Source organism: Astatotilapia calliptera, chromosome 5 (genome assembly GCF_964374335.1).
Source record: "Astatotilapia calliptera chromosome 5, fAstCal68.1, whole genome shotgun sequence".
Taxonomy (NCBI): domain Eukaryota; kingdom Metazoa; phylum Chordata; class Actinopteri; order Cichliformes; family Cichlidae; genus Astatotilapia; species Astatotilapia calliptera.
The window spans coordinates 20,375,878-20,392,676 of record NC_137426.1 but is presented as its reverse complement, the minus strand read 5'-3'; the positions used below and the strand labels follow the sequence as shown (position 1 = coordinate 20,392,676).

At 41.0% G+C, this 16,799-nt stretch overlaps 1 protein-coding gene across 1 annotated transcript; it reads right to left on the bottom strand.

Moving 5' to 3' along the window:
• Positions 1 to 168: 168 nt before the first annotated feature.
• Positions 169 to 13,802, bottom strand: strip1 (striatin interacting protein 1). Its single transcript, XM_026167938.2, has 20 exons — positions 13,634 to 13,802; positions 11,653 to 11,722; positions 11,477 to 11,551; positions 11,248 to 11,382; positions 11,032 to 11,152; positions 9,082 to 9,257; positions 8,871 to 8,998; positions 8,572 to 8,754; positions 7,921 to 8,141; positions 7,733 to 7,798; positions 7,574 to 7,637; positions 7,388 to 7,459; positions 6,915 to 6,989; positions 6,459 to 6,556; positions 5,988 to 6,114; positions 2,978 to 3,078; positions 2,790 to 2,856; positions 2,592 to 2,696; positions 2,277 to 2,481; positions 169 to 1,591 (listed from the first exon to the last, which is right to left on the bottom strand). The coding sequence occupies exons 1-20, from the start codon at positions 13,742 to 13,744 to the stop codon at positions 1,344 to 1,346; spliced, it is 2,448 nt and encodes an 815-aa protein (XP_026023723.1). The 5' UTR covers positions 13,745 to 13,802; the 3' UTR covers positions 169 to 1,343.
• Positions 13,803 to 16,799: the final 2,997 nt, after the last annotated feature.

The window sequence follows — 16,799 nt, the reverse complement described above, 5'->3', positions numbered from 1 at the left end:
CGTTTCCTGCACAAATGACTCACAAGTGTGTGTTTGTGTGTGGGAGTGACTAAATCTTTTGAAATTCTTGTAAAAAGGAAGGCGGAGTCTGTGTCTCCTCCACACTGGCTGTTTGAATCTCAAAGACCAGACAAATGTAAACAACAACCTTCAGAAAGGACAAATAAATCCAACATGAATGTCTTTATTACAGTATTTAGGTAAACATAAAACAAAGAAAAGCAGTGATAAATAAGCTTTGTAATTTACATGTACTTTCATTTCCTGAATGTTTAAATAAAACAAAGAAACTCATATCTGAAAAAGATGTAGAAGTATAACAGTTCTGTAACTGGCAATTTAAATTCAGTTGTACCCTTCTGTTCAAAAACAGCCGTCTGATGAATAAAACCAGGCAACAAGAACCACATTTATGAGACCAGAAACACTCTTTTCTTTCACAAGATCCAACACACACAGTGCAGGTGTGTGCACAACAAAGAAGACGAAGATGCTGACGAGCTACTTGTTTGTTTGTTTTTTGTCTAGACTGGGATTTTAATGTCCATTCAGCCTCATTGATGGTCCCAGAGCAAAAGCACTTAGTCAGGTAAAACAGATATGATATCATCCTGAAAATCCAGCAGGGCAACAAAAAGGTCCAACTGTTAAAGGAGCAATGATCCGACTATCATGAGTGTACATAAAGAAATCCTGACCTTTCCTTCAGTCTCTCTGAAGATGATGAACTCGTGAGATGGAACGAGGAATGTTTTATTCATGTATTCACTGTGCTGAGCCTGGCCTAACACGTAATACCTAAAATGAATACTCTATTTAAACTTAAAAGTGAAAGTGTGGTCATGTAGTGCTTCCTGGTGAGTTGCGAACCTACAGTAGCAGGTAAGAGGCACACAGAGGAAATATCTGTAATGTAAAGAAGGAGCAGAGTTCAAGTCCGCAAATGGAGTTTTAGCACTGAGGTCATTATCAGCTATTTCATTAAAAAACTGGGAACGAGGCAAGAGAAGTCTCGGAGAACCTAAGTACAAAAGGATGATCTTTTTTTGGCTAAAAACTACACAGAAATCATAACAATGCAAAATTTCTCAAAAGGCAAAAGTTCAAACACCAAAAGCATTTAGCAGGACCCCCGACAACACTCCTCCATGCTGGAAACTGAGAATAAAATCCATCCGTCACCTTCAGTCTATACAGAATGTGTAGCATACTGTTCTGTTCAGAGAAGAGTTCTGTTGATCAGTGAGAGCACTGGTGGTGCTTCATCTGAACACCTGACTGAAACTGTTTAAAAAACAAAAAAAACAAGAATAAACGACAAGAATGTTGACGGTGGTCGAGTCTCACTGTAGCAGTTCTTCCCAGGAAATAGGTTTGGAGAAGACTTCCCTCTCCAGCCAAAGGTCGTAGTTCATTTGGAAGTCCTCGGGCAGGTCCACTCGTTGGCCCAGAACACTTTGCAGACAGTTGTCCACAGGCAGGAAGTCGGGATTGCTGTGGCTCTTGTCGTAGCGGCGGCTGTTGAAGCGCTCGATGTTGGCTCGTAGAGCGCACTCCTCGGCCTGGAAGTCCCACGGACGAGCGTCCAGATCTGCTCACACAAAACAAACAGTAACTGTAAGTTAGTGGATTTTGTCTGCTCTGAGCGTAACAGCAATCTGCAGCAGCCCACAAATCCTGATCTCCATTAGGACATAAAAACAAAACAGCAGGTTTGTCTCAAAAAGGCGACAAACACATGAAACATTCATGCAGCGAACAGACGACTGGTCTGAGAAACACGAAACACTTTGAATGTGCAGCTCATCTTTCACTCACACACCAGCTGTCTCACCTCAGGCAGTCTGCGGCACTTTTCCCAACTCATGACATTTATTAAATGCACACTCACCGGCCACTTTATTTGCTGTCTAACAGCTCGTTAACACACATCTAATCAGCCAATCACGTGGCAGGGTTTACAGAGAATGGTCCAAAAAAAAGAGAAAATCTCCAGTGAGCAGCAGTTCTCTTAGAGGTCAGAGGTCAAAGAAGAATGGCCAGACTTCTTTGAGCTCATAGAAAGGCAACAGTGACTCAAGTAACCCCTCATGACAGCCAAGGTATGCAGAAGAGCTTCCAGGTTTGACTGGTTCTCTGAATACAAAAAGGATTTTATGGTGTTCAAATATCACCTGCTCCCCACTTTTTCTAGAATGATACTTGAATAATGCTGTCCTATGTTTGTGTGTAGTGTTGTATATTCTGCACGAAAGCTGTTCAGATTTTCCTCTCACCGTTTCCGTACGCCCAGTCGTCATTCAGGCGATGTCGGACCTTCTGGTAGATGGCAGACATGGTCTTCATGTTGCTCTTCCTCCACTGACGTCCGAGGTATTTTGTTTGCACTTTGAGCAGCTTGAGGACATACAGCTGCATCATTGCCTGCTTGACCTTCAGCGCCCTTTTCAGGATGGGTGCCGACTTAAACACGACCAGCATCTGGCAGAAAATGTCAAGGAAAAAAAAAAAGAATCAAAGCAGAGAGTTATATCCTGTCTTTTCATACGTGATTCGTGTGTCACAGCAAATGTGACGTGACGTCCTCTCACCATTGTTCTGGAGTGCTTCCATTTGGTCAGTTTGTTGAGGATCCTCAGCAGGTTAATACAGGAAAACAGATTCCTCCAGCAAAACTGATTGTTGTCTCCCGCTTCCTGTAACAAAGAAATCGTCCACAGTAAACATCCAAATCCTACAGTCACGTGTCAACAACAACAAAACAACAGAAACAAGGGGGGTAAAATTACCAAACTCTCTGCGGTTAACTCTGGGAGCTCGTGCACCACACAGTACGGAAAGTCGAGTACTGAAATGCTTTGAGGAAGAAAAAAGTAAAGTCAATGCAGTGAAATACAGAGCCATGTACATTTAGTTTATTGATGCGCACTGCAAACAGGAATCATGACTTTGTTATGTAACGCCACACTGAAAGTACCTGTTCTTAGCTGTGATGTAAGACATGATGTTCTGGTTGAAGAACTTGAGAATGAGGGGGATGCAGTTGGCAAACACCAAGTGCTGAGCCATGTACTCAAACTTTGAACACCAACCACACACACAGAGGGACAGCAGTTACACAAGGATTCGTTTTTATATCAGTACGTGTATGTAGTTTGTATTTTGGTTACTACTGAACTCACGATTAACACAACAACTGTTCAACTCTGAAAATAATCTAGGATTTATTTAAGTTTAAGAAAAGAAGAAACTCGCCTTTTATATTTAAGTGGATTTTTAAGACTATTTTTTAACCCAATTCCCTGTTTTAAAACTTACTAAAAACAGAATGCAATGACCCAAAAACCTCATAAGCCCAGATTTTATTCAGAACACAGAAAGCATATCAAACGTTTAAACTGACAATAAATGTACCATTTTGGGAGAGGAAATGACTCTACCTGCTCAGCCGTCCTGGGTCTTTTTTGTGGTATCTTTTGTTTTTGAGTTGTTTAGTTGGTAAATAATCTGGACTGCAGGCAGGTCAGTTCAGCACCCAGACTCTTCTACTATGAATTTTAATTTCATAGTTTTAATAGAAGTTTTAATAGCTGCAGTTTGCAGTTTAGCGTCTTAGTTTTCCTTCCATGAAACAGACGTGGAGCATATGTCAATCTAAAGAAGCCAGCACCGGAGAAGACAGCAGTGTTTCTGGATCATGTCCACTTATGGCTTCATTTTTGCCTGATCAGGCTTCACCCTAGATTTTCAGATGGCACCGTGAACTCTGTTTACAGACAACAATTTCTGGATGTGCTCCTGAGCCCATGAGGTTTCCTTGACAGCATCATGGCTGCTTTTAATGCAGCGATGCCTGAGGACCCGAAGATCACAGCCATCCAGTACTGACTATCAGCCTCATCCCTTGCGCACAGAGATTTCTCCAGATGGTCTGAATCTTTGGATATTGTGTACTGTAGATGATGAGATAGCCCTGGTCTTCACAGTTTTATGTTGAAGAACATTATTCTGAACTTTTTCCACAATTTGTAGATGCAGTTTTTTCAGATTGGTTAACCTCTGCCCATCTTTACTTCTGATAAACTCTGCCTCTCTAAGATGCTGTTTTTATACCCAATCACATTGATGACCTGTTGTCAGTTAACCTAATTAGTTGTAAAATGTACCTCCAGCAGTTTCTGCTTTCCTACTTTTCTAGACTTTTCTTAGTGTGTCCACTAATACTTTTCATGCACAAGTAAAATGTCTCAGTTTAAACATTTGATATGTTTTCTGTTTTCTACAGTGGACAGAATTTAGTTTAAGAGACGTGCAAAAAAGTTTTGGTCACTTTTTTTGAATCAAGGCTGTAAATACAGTGGGGCAAAAAAGTATTTAGTCAGCCACCGATTGTGCAAGTTCCCCCACCTAAAATGATGACAGAGGTCAGTAATTTGCACCAGAGGTACACTTCAACTGTGAGAGACAGAATGTGAAAAAAAAATCCATGAATTCACATGATAGGATTTGTAAAGAATTTATTGGTAAATCAGGGTGGAAAATAAGTATTTGGTCAATAACAAAAATACAACTCAATACTTTGTAACATAACCTTTGTTGGCAATAACAGAGGTCAAACGTTTACTATAGGTCTTTACCAGGTTTGCACACACAGCAGCTGGTATTTTGGCCCATTCCTCCATGCAGATCTTCTCGAGAGCAGTGATGTTTTGGGGCTGTCGCCGAGCAACACGGACTTTCAACTCCCGCCACAGATTTTCTATGGGGTTGAGGTCTGGAGACTGGCTAGGCCACTCCAGGACTTTCAAATGCTTCTTACGGAGCCACTCCTTTGTTGCCCGGGCGGTGTGTTTTGGATCATTGTCATGTTGGAAGACCCAGCCTCGTTTCATCTTCAAAGTTCTCACTGATGGAAGGAGGTTTTGGCTCAAAATCTCACGATACATGGCCCCATTCATTCTGTCCTTAACACGGATCAGTCGTCCTGTCCCCTTGGCAGAAAAACAGCCCCATAGCATGATGTTTCCACCCCCATGCTTCACAGTAGGTATGGTGTTCTTGGGATGCAACTCAGTATTCTTCTTCCTCCAAACACGACGAGTTGAGTTTATACCAAAAAGTTCTACTTTGGTTTCATCTGACCACATGACATTCTCCCAATCCTCTGCTGTATCATCCATGTGCTCTCTGCAGGTCATTCACCAGGTCCCCCCGTGTGGTTCTGGGATCTTTGCTCACCGTTCTCATGATCATTTTGACCCCACGGGATGAGATCTTGCGTGGAGCCCCAGATCGAGGGAGATTATCAGTGGTCTTGTATGTCTTCCATTTTCTGATGATTGCTCCCACAGTTGATTTTTTCACACCAAGCTGCTTGCCTATTGTAGATTCACTCTTCCCAGTCTGGTGCAGCTCTATAATACTTTTCCTGGTGTCCTTCGAAAGCTCTTTGGTCTTGGCCATGGCGGAGTTTGGAGTCTGACTGTTTGAGGCTGTGGACAGGTGTCTTTTATACAGATGATGAGTTCAAACAGGTGCCATTCATACAGGTAACGAGTGGGGGACAGAAAAGCTTCTTACAGAAGACGTTACAGGTCTGTGAGAGCCAGAGATTTTCCTTGTTTGAGGTGACCAAATACTTATTTTCCACCCTGATTTACGAATAAATTCTTTACAAATCCTACCATGTTAATTCATGGATTTTTTTTCCACATTCTGTCTCTCACAGTTGAAGTGTACCTCTGGTGCAAATTACTGACCTCTGTCATCATTTTAAGTGGGGGAACTTGCACAATCGGTGGCTGACTAAATACTTTTTTGCCCCACTGTAAATAAACGTGAGTTAAACTAAACCTGCTGCAGCGTGAAGGGGAGTGAATCTGTTTTATCTCTATTACCATGTTTTGATATTTGATGTGACTCAAAATTATAATTTAAACTGGAATAATAACAATGTGCAACGTTAAACAGGCGTGTGGCGTGCGCACCTGGTAGATATGGTTGAGTTTGAAGTGTTTCAGGAGAAGCAGCAGAATTGCAGAGATGGCTTTCACAATGATCTCTTTGTGCCGATTCACATCAACACCAAGTTTCATGCTTTGCAGCACTGTGGTCCTGCAGGGTCAGACAGAAGAGATCAGATCAGATAACCCTCAGTCTGTTCTGCTCGCAGGTAAAAACTAGCACCTGCCTGTAAATCAGAACGTAGCAATCTTAGAGTCTACTGTTCTCAAACATGCTCAGGCAAAATAACCTGCCGATAAACCACATCTCCTTGTTTAAAAAAAAACCAAACCAGTTCCAGCTCTGTATGTACAAGTGTGCATGACCTGAAAACCTGTACTCACCCTGAAATGTGAGTACATTAGATAATGGAAATGTCTCTCGGTTAGCATATGTTCCCTCTTTATCACATAATGGCACAGTGGATAAGAAACTGGCAGGCTCAAGGCACTTACGGCATCTCCTCCGGCAGCACGTCTGCCAGGATGTTAATGGAGTCGGTTTTAGCTTTGGATGTCGGAGCAGCAGCGAGCAGGATCTTCAGCAGAGCAATCTACAGAGAGACCAAGCATGATGGAGTGATTTAAACACTTTAAATCCAGCCTGCCAACACTGAGGTTTCTAAATCTTGGAGTTTTATTTATGTACTTCAAATGTATCCGGCATATAATTCGTAAAATCTAACTAAATGCTTTAGTATAACTAACAGCACACCACTGATCTGTGACACAACACTTTACACAAGTGCTGCAATAGAGTATTTGTGCAATAATCTTTATCGCCATCCCTGAGCAGACCCTGCTCTGTTGTTGCTTTCACACAGAATTACAGGTTTTAAAGCCTTTTTACTCTACCACAGCTGTAGTATGAGTAGTCCCACAGTAGCACAATATAAACCATACAATACTAACCATGTATTGAGGCAAACTGGGCAGAATCCCCTGGTAAAGCAGCTCGGTGGCACACGTCTCCACTTCCTCTTCACCCTGACGACAAGAAAGAAGAAAAACACAAAACAAGAGACGTCGAGTTGAAGAATTTACTTTGTGTGTTTTTCTTTAACTGAATAATTAAAATGGACCTATTATGCTTACTGTGAGAATAATTTCTGCATGGCCAGAGTTTAAAATTATGAGGTCAGTGTATGTGCAAAGGCTTCAGACAGGCGTCAGGCAATTTGTTTCTGCTGCTGGATGTGTACGATATGAATGAACAAAGTTGTGTTTCAGATAGAAGATGAACTAAGAGGCTGCACCAAGGCCCATTATATGATAAAAAAGGATTATTCTGAACTGAGTAACCATGCCAACCAACCTTAATGAAGTCTAATGAGAGGTACCACGACAGATCTCCTTTTAATAAAACTGTATCTGTTTATACTTACGCCAGAAAGAGGGGTTTTCTGAAATTCCTCCTCCTTTATGATCTGTAGTTCAGCTATAGAGACATACTTGTGCTGAAAAATAAGATAGCATTTAATAAATTAAGGTTCGGGAACACTTCAGGTGTGTGAAATTAAGCCATGCTTCAATATCCCAACAATGAAGTACAGCACAAAATACTGCAATACCTGCTTTAAGGTCTTGATGCTCTCGTGAATTGGCCTGGGTAATCCAACCACTGTATCTGTATCACTGTAATGTGTGCACAAAATAAACAGTTCTTAACATGTCAATATTTCTGCACAAAAGCTAACTGTCATCTCTTAAAAAAATGAAGAAAACACTACCTTCCAAGAGTGTAACCAATGAATTTACTTCTACTTGATTCTAGGAAGTTTTCAATATCTTTTTCCCTGTTGGAGCAAAACAGTAACATCAATAACAAAAAAAAGTCTTAATTGTATATTTGTGGGTATAAAGGAGGAACTAACATCATTACAGTTCAGCATTGCTGTTTGGTGAGACTGAGCAGTACCTGACTTTAGGAGCCCACGGCAGACCTTTTGGGAAGGACACCCTCTCCGACGGAGGATGAGGAATAGGTGGAGGCATCACCTCGTCCCGCTCTAGAGGGAAAGTTTCTGCTTCTATAGAGTTATCATTGTCATCATTGTCATCTTCATCTTCTCGTGAGTCATCCGCTTTGTAAGGATCCTTTTCATTGAATGCATCAAGGTTATCCTGTTTTATCAGCGCCTGTGTTTGAGTTACAAGATAATTACAACTAGACTGAAGCAAATACTAAAATTACTCAAGTATTACATCTATGAAGCCACTGAATGCAGAGAAATTATTGCATGAATACATTGTAAGCAGAAGGCTCGTCATCTAAATGAAACAATAATGCAAGCTGGTGCTCTAAAAAAAACATCATCATTATTATTATTAATTATAATAATGTCTTTATTTAGCTGTTTTTGGACTGCAGTCATCTTTTCCTCGCTCGTGCTCGTGTTCCTGGATTTGTCAGTTTTGTTTGCACAAAGAGGGAATGGGTGCTGTAAAGTGTGTGCTGCTGCACACAGTCCATCGTACACACCAATACAAGTTTGTGAGAGCAGTGCTGTTCACTTTGAGGTGTTTTGCTTATAGCTGGCTTTAACCTGATGGTAGCAGCTATAACTACCTTGTGTTCACGACGTGCCCGCTTTTGTTGCTGCTCAATGAGGTCAGATGCAGATGCAGGAGGAGAAGCCGCTCTCATGCTGCGAATGACTCGGATGCTGTCCTCCGGGAGAGGAGGGAGACCCAGTTCCTCTCTCTTACGGACCTTTATGCTCTGCAGCCGCTCAAACCCTCCGAGTGTGAACTGAAACAGAAGACAGGAAGGTTTTTGGAAGATAAGATGGGATTTAGGAGGAAAATGGAGATAAACTCTTTGGGATATCAGTATCTCTGTGAAAGGCTGATGTTTGAGTCTCTCACCAGTATGCTCTTCCACAACAGCAACAAAACTTTCTTCATGGGGAAGTGAGGCGCATGACCGCTGCAGAATTTGGTAACCATACCAAAGAGCATAACGGAAATGGGCTCGTTGTTGAAGAGAGGAGATCCTGGATCAGAGAAGCATGCTCATTTACAAGGCTGATTCTGCACATAACCTCAATGAGTCTTCAACTACTCTGATGAAATTTACCCAGTTCTGTCCTGAAGGTCTCCTTGATGGTTATCCATTCCGGCTTGTCGGCTGGGTCGTCCTGTTGGATGGTTTCCACCATCATGTACATGATGTTAAGCAGCACCCTGAGATCTGTGCTGTCAGCCAGGGAGATGGCTGGTTTCCTGACAGCGCTGCTGCAGGCAGCACTGTTACTGAAACACAGACAGCACACCAGGAAGCTGGTTAACCTGAAGTCTACCACAGACAACCAGTGATTCTTCTTTTTTATTCTGAGTGAATTCATTAGTTTAAAAAACAAAAACAATAAAAACAAAAACAAAAAAACCAACAAATAATGTGTTTCCCCCGTCCTAAATTTAAAGTAAAATTGCATGCTGACTGATTTATGGCACCTTTGGACATCAATAAGTGCTTCCAGAAAGCTATGTGGTAGGAAAAAATGGCTTCTTTGTTTTGTTTTAATTGGCATTGGGGCAAAAAAGTATTTAGTCAGCCACCGATTGTGCAAGTTCCCCCACTTAAAATGATGACAGAGGTCAGTAATTTGCACCAGAGGTACACTTCAACTGTGAGAGACAGAATGTGAAAAAAAAAATCCATGAATCCACATGGTAGGATTTGTAAAGAATTTATTCATAAATCAGGGTGGAAAATAAGTATTTGGTCAATAACAAAAATACAACTCAATACTTTGTAACATAACCTTTGTTGGCAATAACAGAGGTCAAACGTTTACTATAGGTCTTTACCAGGTTTGCACACACAGTAGCTGGTATTTTGGCCCATTCCTCCATGCAGATCTTCTCGAGAGCAGTGATGTTTTGGGGCTGTCGCCGAGCAACACGGACTTTCAACTCCCGCCACAGATTTTCTATGGGGTTGAGGTCTGGAGACTGGCTAGGCCACTCCAGGACTTTCAAATGCTTCTTACGGAGCCACTCCTTTGTTGCCCGGGCGGTGTGTTTTGGATCATTGTCATGTTGGAAGACCCAGCCTCGTGTCATCTTCAAAGTTCTCACTGATGGAAGGAGGTTTTGGCTCAAAATCTCACGATACATGGCCCCATTCATTCTGTCCTTAACACGGATCAGTCGTCCTGTCCCCTTGGCAGAAAAACAGCCCCATAGCATGATGTTTCCACCCCCATGCTTCACAGTAGGTATGGTGTTCTTGGGATGCAACTCAGTATTCTTCTTCCTCCAAACACGACGAGTTGAGTTTATACCAAAAAGTTCTACTTTGGTTTCATCTGACCACATGACATTCTCCCAATCCTCTGCTGTATCATCCATGTGCTCTCTGGCAAACTTCAGACGGGCCTGGACATGCACTGGCTTCAGCAGCGGAACACGTCTGGCACTGCGGGATTTGATTCCCTGCCGTTGTAGTGTGTTACTGATGGTGACCTTTGTTACTTTGGTCCCAGCTCTCTGCAGGTCATTCACCAGGTCCCCCCGTGTGGTTCTGGGATCTTTGCTCACCGTTCTCATGATCATTTTGACCCCACGGGATGAGATCTTGCGTGGAGCCCCAGATCGAGGGAGCTCTTTGGTCTTGGCCATGGCGGAGTTTGGAGTCTGACTGTTTGAGGCTGTGGACAGGTGTCTTTTATACAGATGATGAGTTCAAACAGGTGCCATTCATACAGGTAACGAGTGGGGGACAGAAAAGCTTCTTACAGAAGACGTTACAGGTCTGTGTGAGCCAGAGATTTTCCTTGTTTGAGGTGACCAAATACTTATTTTCCACCCTGATTTACGAATAAATTCTTTACAAATCCTACCATGTGAATTCATGTATTTTATTTTCACATTCTGTCTCTCACAGTTGAAGTGTACCTCTGGTGCAAATTACTGACCTCTGTCATCATTTTAAGTGGGGGAACTTCCATAATCGGTGGCTGACTAAATACTTTTTTGCCCCACTGTACTTCTGCAAGGCTAAAAAAGTTGATGGAGAGCATACTCAATCTCCATGTTGAGCAGTTCCACCAGAGCAGAGAAGGTCCCCACATCGAGCAGCAGAAATATGTTGTATCTCATCCAGTGCTGTACCTCCACCTCAGAGCTGCACTCAGCAAAGGTCCCTAAAAACAGGAAAAAAGAAGACAGTACATGAAGTACATGAAGACAAACTATTTTCTAGTTAACTTGAAATCATGGAAATGTGTGATGGACTGACCCTGAGCCATGTAGAGAATGGCTCTAGCAACCTTCAGCCTCTTCTCCCGGGCAGTGACTTCAAGACTGTCCAACAGGCGCATAGCGTGAGCTCTGTGCTGAGCTTCATCGAGCTCTGTCCACTTCTTATCAGACACTAAGGCACAGCAGAGGTGAAGAAAATAAACTACGATGCATACTTGCTTCATCTTTTATTTGTATGGCTGTGTATGTATATTCTGAGTGCTTACCATGAACTCTGAATTCCTCTTCAAAGCACTTCCTATTAAGAGCGAACTCTGGTCCTTCAGTATAACTGTAAAGCTCTGCAAGACACATGAAGAGTTCATAAGTAATATGAACACATTATTAGGTGGTTACAGGTTCTTAAAGTGTGACACACACACACACACTTACACACACGTACCTGACAGCTCTGCAGCCCACTTATCTGTGTCCGAATATTCAAACTCCAGATCTGGAAACTCAGACTGCCCCTGTGCACAACACACCACAGAGGTTAGAAAGAGAGCTACTAGATAGAAAGAAAAAAAAATGTAATTAATCCAATTTAATCACATCCGACTGATGTTAAGAAGTCACATTACCCAAACTCTACACACAAGCACATAAAAAACTGTTTTCTCATTTAATAAGTGGTGGTATTTAGTTAGAAGTGTTTAATTTCCTTTCCAAAACTCTCCATAACAACAGCAACAACATCATCAAGAGTCAAAGCACCAAAATGTCCAAGTGACTCTCGCTAAGAGAAAGTGGTGGAAGTAGCATTTTCACAATTTACAATATCAAAAAATAAATTTGACTAGGAAACCTTCTGGATTAAAAGCCCACTTACGTTAACACATGTAAGCCAGCAAGTTGTACTTCAAGTGTGTAGTAAAAATGTTCCCCGTTAGTATTTTACTCTTGGATTAATATTTCTCCCGCATTAATGTCTTTTGAGGCTTTTTACTGCTGATAACACTGTTTGAGGTTGAGCTTATACATTTTTGTTGGGTTGTTTTATCTACAGCAGTGCATCATAATCACTATGATCTTCCTTTGTAGAGTACTTGAATCAATGCATTTAGCTGCATTTCACCACATTTTAGTATTTAGCTACAGGTGAAACACTCCTCTGTGCTGGCAGCTACTCTCTAACAAAGCTTACATCTTTTAACATATATATATTTTTTTTAATCAGGCATGTTATCCACTTTATATGTGCCTATAAAGCACGGTATAAGGTATAAAGGTATAAAAACATCCAGTTGGCAACAACAAGCAATACTGTTCGAAGTAGTTCAGGAGCACAAAGTAAAAAATAAGATGCAATCAAACACTGCTGTAATAGCACTATGTCCTGTTTAAGACTGGGTGCACCTGAGTGGTGGGAGTGGTAAAGGTTATAAAACCTCCACTTTCAGTCTGCTTAGTCTCTTTGGAAAGTTTCATCATGACACTGTTGGTTTGTTGGGTTACTTAGTTCTGTCACACTCAGTCATATTTTCAGTTGTCCATAAACACCGTGCACAGCTGATGTCCGTTACTTTAACACCTCACTATATTTTGGTTACATAAACCGCTTTGGGCACTGTTTGTTATAAGAGTGTACCAATAGTAGTAGTAATAAACTTGTATTTGAGCATTTGTTACTGACAACTCTATAATCTCTTATTCTATAATTTACATTTCAGACTAGTTAATGTAGTCTCTGATTTGTAATATAAAGTTTATGAATCAATAAACAATATCATGTGTACCAGCTGCAACACTGAAAGTAACAGTAACACACTGAAGCTGCCATCATGAAGCATTACAACTAAACACAGGAGGATTTACTATTGCCACTGTGAGCCTACTTTTAAGAAAAGACTGGATATAATACACCTCTTCAAGACAGACAGGGAATCAGTGCTACCATGACTGTCTCCAGTGGCTATTTAAACCACTACACGGAAACACTCAGCTTGTTTTCTTTAAACGTCACACAAATGGGTGACCAATTTTGCATATATACAGTAAAATTACACTGTAATAGCCGACTGTCGCATTAGAAAGATTAAATGCGTTAACCAGGACCTAAACAATCAGTTTTCAACAGGTCCTTAGGTTTCTGACACATACACAAGCCTGGCCTGTAGCCGGCTAACGTCAGCTAGCTGTCTCCTGCTCGCTTTTCAATGTGTTAACACCGGAAAACAAACGGAACACCGTACAGCTAGGTACACGTACAAACACCGTAATGAAGGTCGTTTGCTGCTCTTAACTCCCGAATCATGTTAGAAATACTAATTGTGCTACAATGACAGAGCTAGCTAACTTTACACTAGCAGCAGGAAAGGCCTTGTCTCTTTAGCTAAAAAAAATACACGCTGGAAATCAACCATAAACATCTGGATACGTACCTCTGAATCTTTTCTTTGATTGCGGGTAAATTCGCCCCTGGTTTTGTTAGGTAGCATAGCTCTCTGCTTATTGTTTACAGGTAGCCCACTACCGTTTCCACCGACGTCCATAATTTTTGGGGGCGCAGTGAACACTCGCGAGATGAGAAATGGAACGTGACTGTCGGACTCGCTTCAGCGCATCCGCAGAATCTTGTCCGAAGGTCCGCAGCAGCGGCCCGAGGTGTGGTTGTGTAGAATTATTTTTGAAATGAATTTTTCTCTGCCTCTTCAGGCCTCAATCCCAAACTGACGCTATGATGATGAGATCAGAAGTCGGAGCAGAGCCTGACATCTGCTGCAGGACTCATTCAGGATGAAGAAAGTTCACAGCTCCGCTTCTGTATTTAGGATCTGCCGTAGCTACTGTAGAATTAATGCGGGACTACTCAGAAACTTCTCTTCTACGTGATGGATAAACATCTAAAGATGTTTAAAATCCTCCAAAACAGTTATAATTAAAGAAAATATAGAATTCGCATTTATTGTAAATTATGGATGAAGTTGTGGTCAGATGTTTGCATTCACTTATCACGGTGCATGCATGTGATGGTAATTTTTTTGTTTTAAATTATTTATTTAAACTGGGGGGGAGATAGCTTCTAGAAGGGACTTCCCAAAGCCCCGAGCTCAATCCTGTTTCCTGGCTCTTGCTAACTTAAGAGCTAGGAAACCAACCAATTTAAATGAAGTCTACATTTCTGCCAAGAGTGGTAAAATATTCAGCCAGAATTATGTCAGAAGCTTGTTTATATCTGCCGAAAGCGTCTGGTCGAAGTGCAACTTACTAAGGGACGATAATATTTTGACCCTGTGTGGATTAGAGAAAATCCCAAGCTTGTGCTACCAGTTTTTGTAAAGCCATTAAAGATGTATTCTCTACAATCATAGGCTTGTTCACAGGATATCATTAAAAGCCCCAAATTGCTGCGTCATTCATGCCCATGAGTAGATGTAAATTTCTAATCACAACTCTAACCATCATAATTACATTATTTTACAATGGTAAATGGACTAGTTCTTATTCTGCGTTTATTCAGCACTTTACATAACTAGTTCACCCATTCATACAAGCACTTTTTTCCCTATGCTCTTTCTAGGTAAGTGCTTCCTGTCCAACATGCACACACGTTTATACTTTAATGGATGCATCAGAAGTAACTTGGGCTTAGTATCTTGCTCAGGGATGTTTGGTATGCAGGCTGGACCAACCTTGCAATTAGAAATGACCTGCTCTCCCACCTGGCATAGTCACCCCAGTTATACATATGCCCAAAAAAGATTATGCTGAGTGAAATGAACACAAAAAAATTATTGTTCCATTTGACTCGCTGTCACAGTTACCCACATATTTTTGCCTGTGGCCTTAGTAAGTGAATAAACACTCACTATGTGTTTATATGCTTCTCTGCATTTAATTATTAGTTAGTATTAATTTCTGGCTCTCCACAGCATGTTTGTGTCCCGTCTTCCTCCCCTTGTTGTTGGCCCCAAACAGTTGCAGCAGATGGTCACCCCTCCCTAAGCCTGGTTCTACTGGAGGTTTCTTCCTATTAAAAGGGAGTTTTCCTTCCCACTGTCACCAAAGTGCTTGCTCCTAGGCGGCCATAGGATTTTTGGTGTTTTCTATTTTCTTTGTAGGGTCATTACCTTACAATATAAAGCACCTTGAGACAACTGTTGTTTTGATTTGGTGCTATATAAATTAAATGGAATCAAATTGTGTAAAGCTTATTGTCTGTCTGCAGGAAAATTATGTTTCTGAGCCATTTTCAAATTTAAACTGGAGTTTATTAAAGGAGAAAGTGAAGAGAAATTTAACAAGCTGTATTCAGTTGACATTATGAAAACAAACTAGAAACAAAGTTGAAAAATAAGCAAACATTATAGGTACTATATAATGTAGACAACCTTGTATTCAAATGTAACAATGTACAGCTTCCAAATCACAGTGGTATACTGATTAACTTCAATTTAACAAAAGTCAAGCTGTTTGTGCCAGTAGTATAACATTCATTTGTCTCTATAACAGAGGAACAACTAGGTTAAAGTGACTGTCACTATTAGTTATAAAGCGAAGCATTTTCCGAGTGCCATTATGAAAGTAAATGTGCCATTATTACAAGAACTAACATAGAGAAGGTAAAAAATAAAAAAAACCCATCACAATAAATGTAAAAGGTAAATATCAGAATGTAAAATGCTGCTTATTCAAACTGTTTACAGTAATTATTAGCATACCTTTTATGGAATTTGTGAAACACTGATTTTTACAGAAGAAAGGCTGAGGATTCTTTGCTGCATAGCTATAACTGTATATTGCAGGGTAATAACTGCGACGGGCAATAACATGGATAAAAAGAAAAACGCACAGATGGTCCATGTGAATATAAATTACTGAGTTACAAGGCACTGTCAACTGATCAGTAACCATGGTTGTAATGCCCTTAAAGCTGTTAGTGCAAAGATGAAAAGCACTTAGCAGTAGCACACTGTAGGCTACTATTCAATAAACAACAGGCGTAACGGGGGGGGGGGGGGGGGGGGGGGGGGGCAACCTGTTCATTTCAAATTGAAAATTACTGCACAAATGAATTACGCAGTTTCTATAAATTCAGGTTTAAGCTTAGTGCGGTGATGAAACAGGATCCTCAGTCATGTGGCGTGTTATTTTAAAATGGTAACAAGGTGTCAAACACTTGAGAGGAACAGCGGTGCTGTCAACTGTAAAGCGATACAGCACAATGAAATGTGTTGAAGTTCAACAAGATACAACTATCTGTGTAATACCTAGTTTAGACATAAAATGAGTTGCTCAACTCAGTCATCCAAAGTGCCCACTGTTTAAAAAAAATATCACATGTGAATATAACAGAGTAAAATGTGACTTTGCATTTAACAAGCCTCACAAGCGTTTACGCCTCACAGTGCGTAAGCCTTTAAAATGATCATAATCTTCTGGAAACACACATACTGTGTTGGATTAGAATAACTACAATACCACAAGATAACGGGAGGTAAAGCTAATACAACAAAGCTCATCCGTGTCTAGTCCCAGAGCATTTAGGAAATGACAGTTACTTCTCCGTTGTTAGCATTCTTTAACAGAGTCCTGAGACAAATCTAA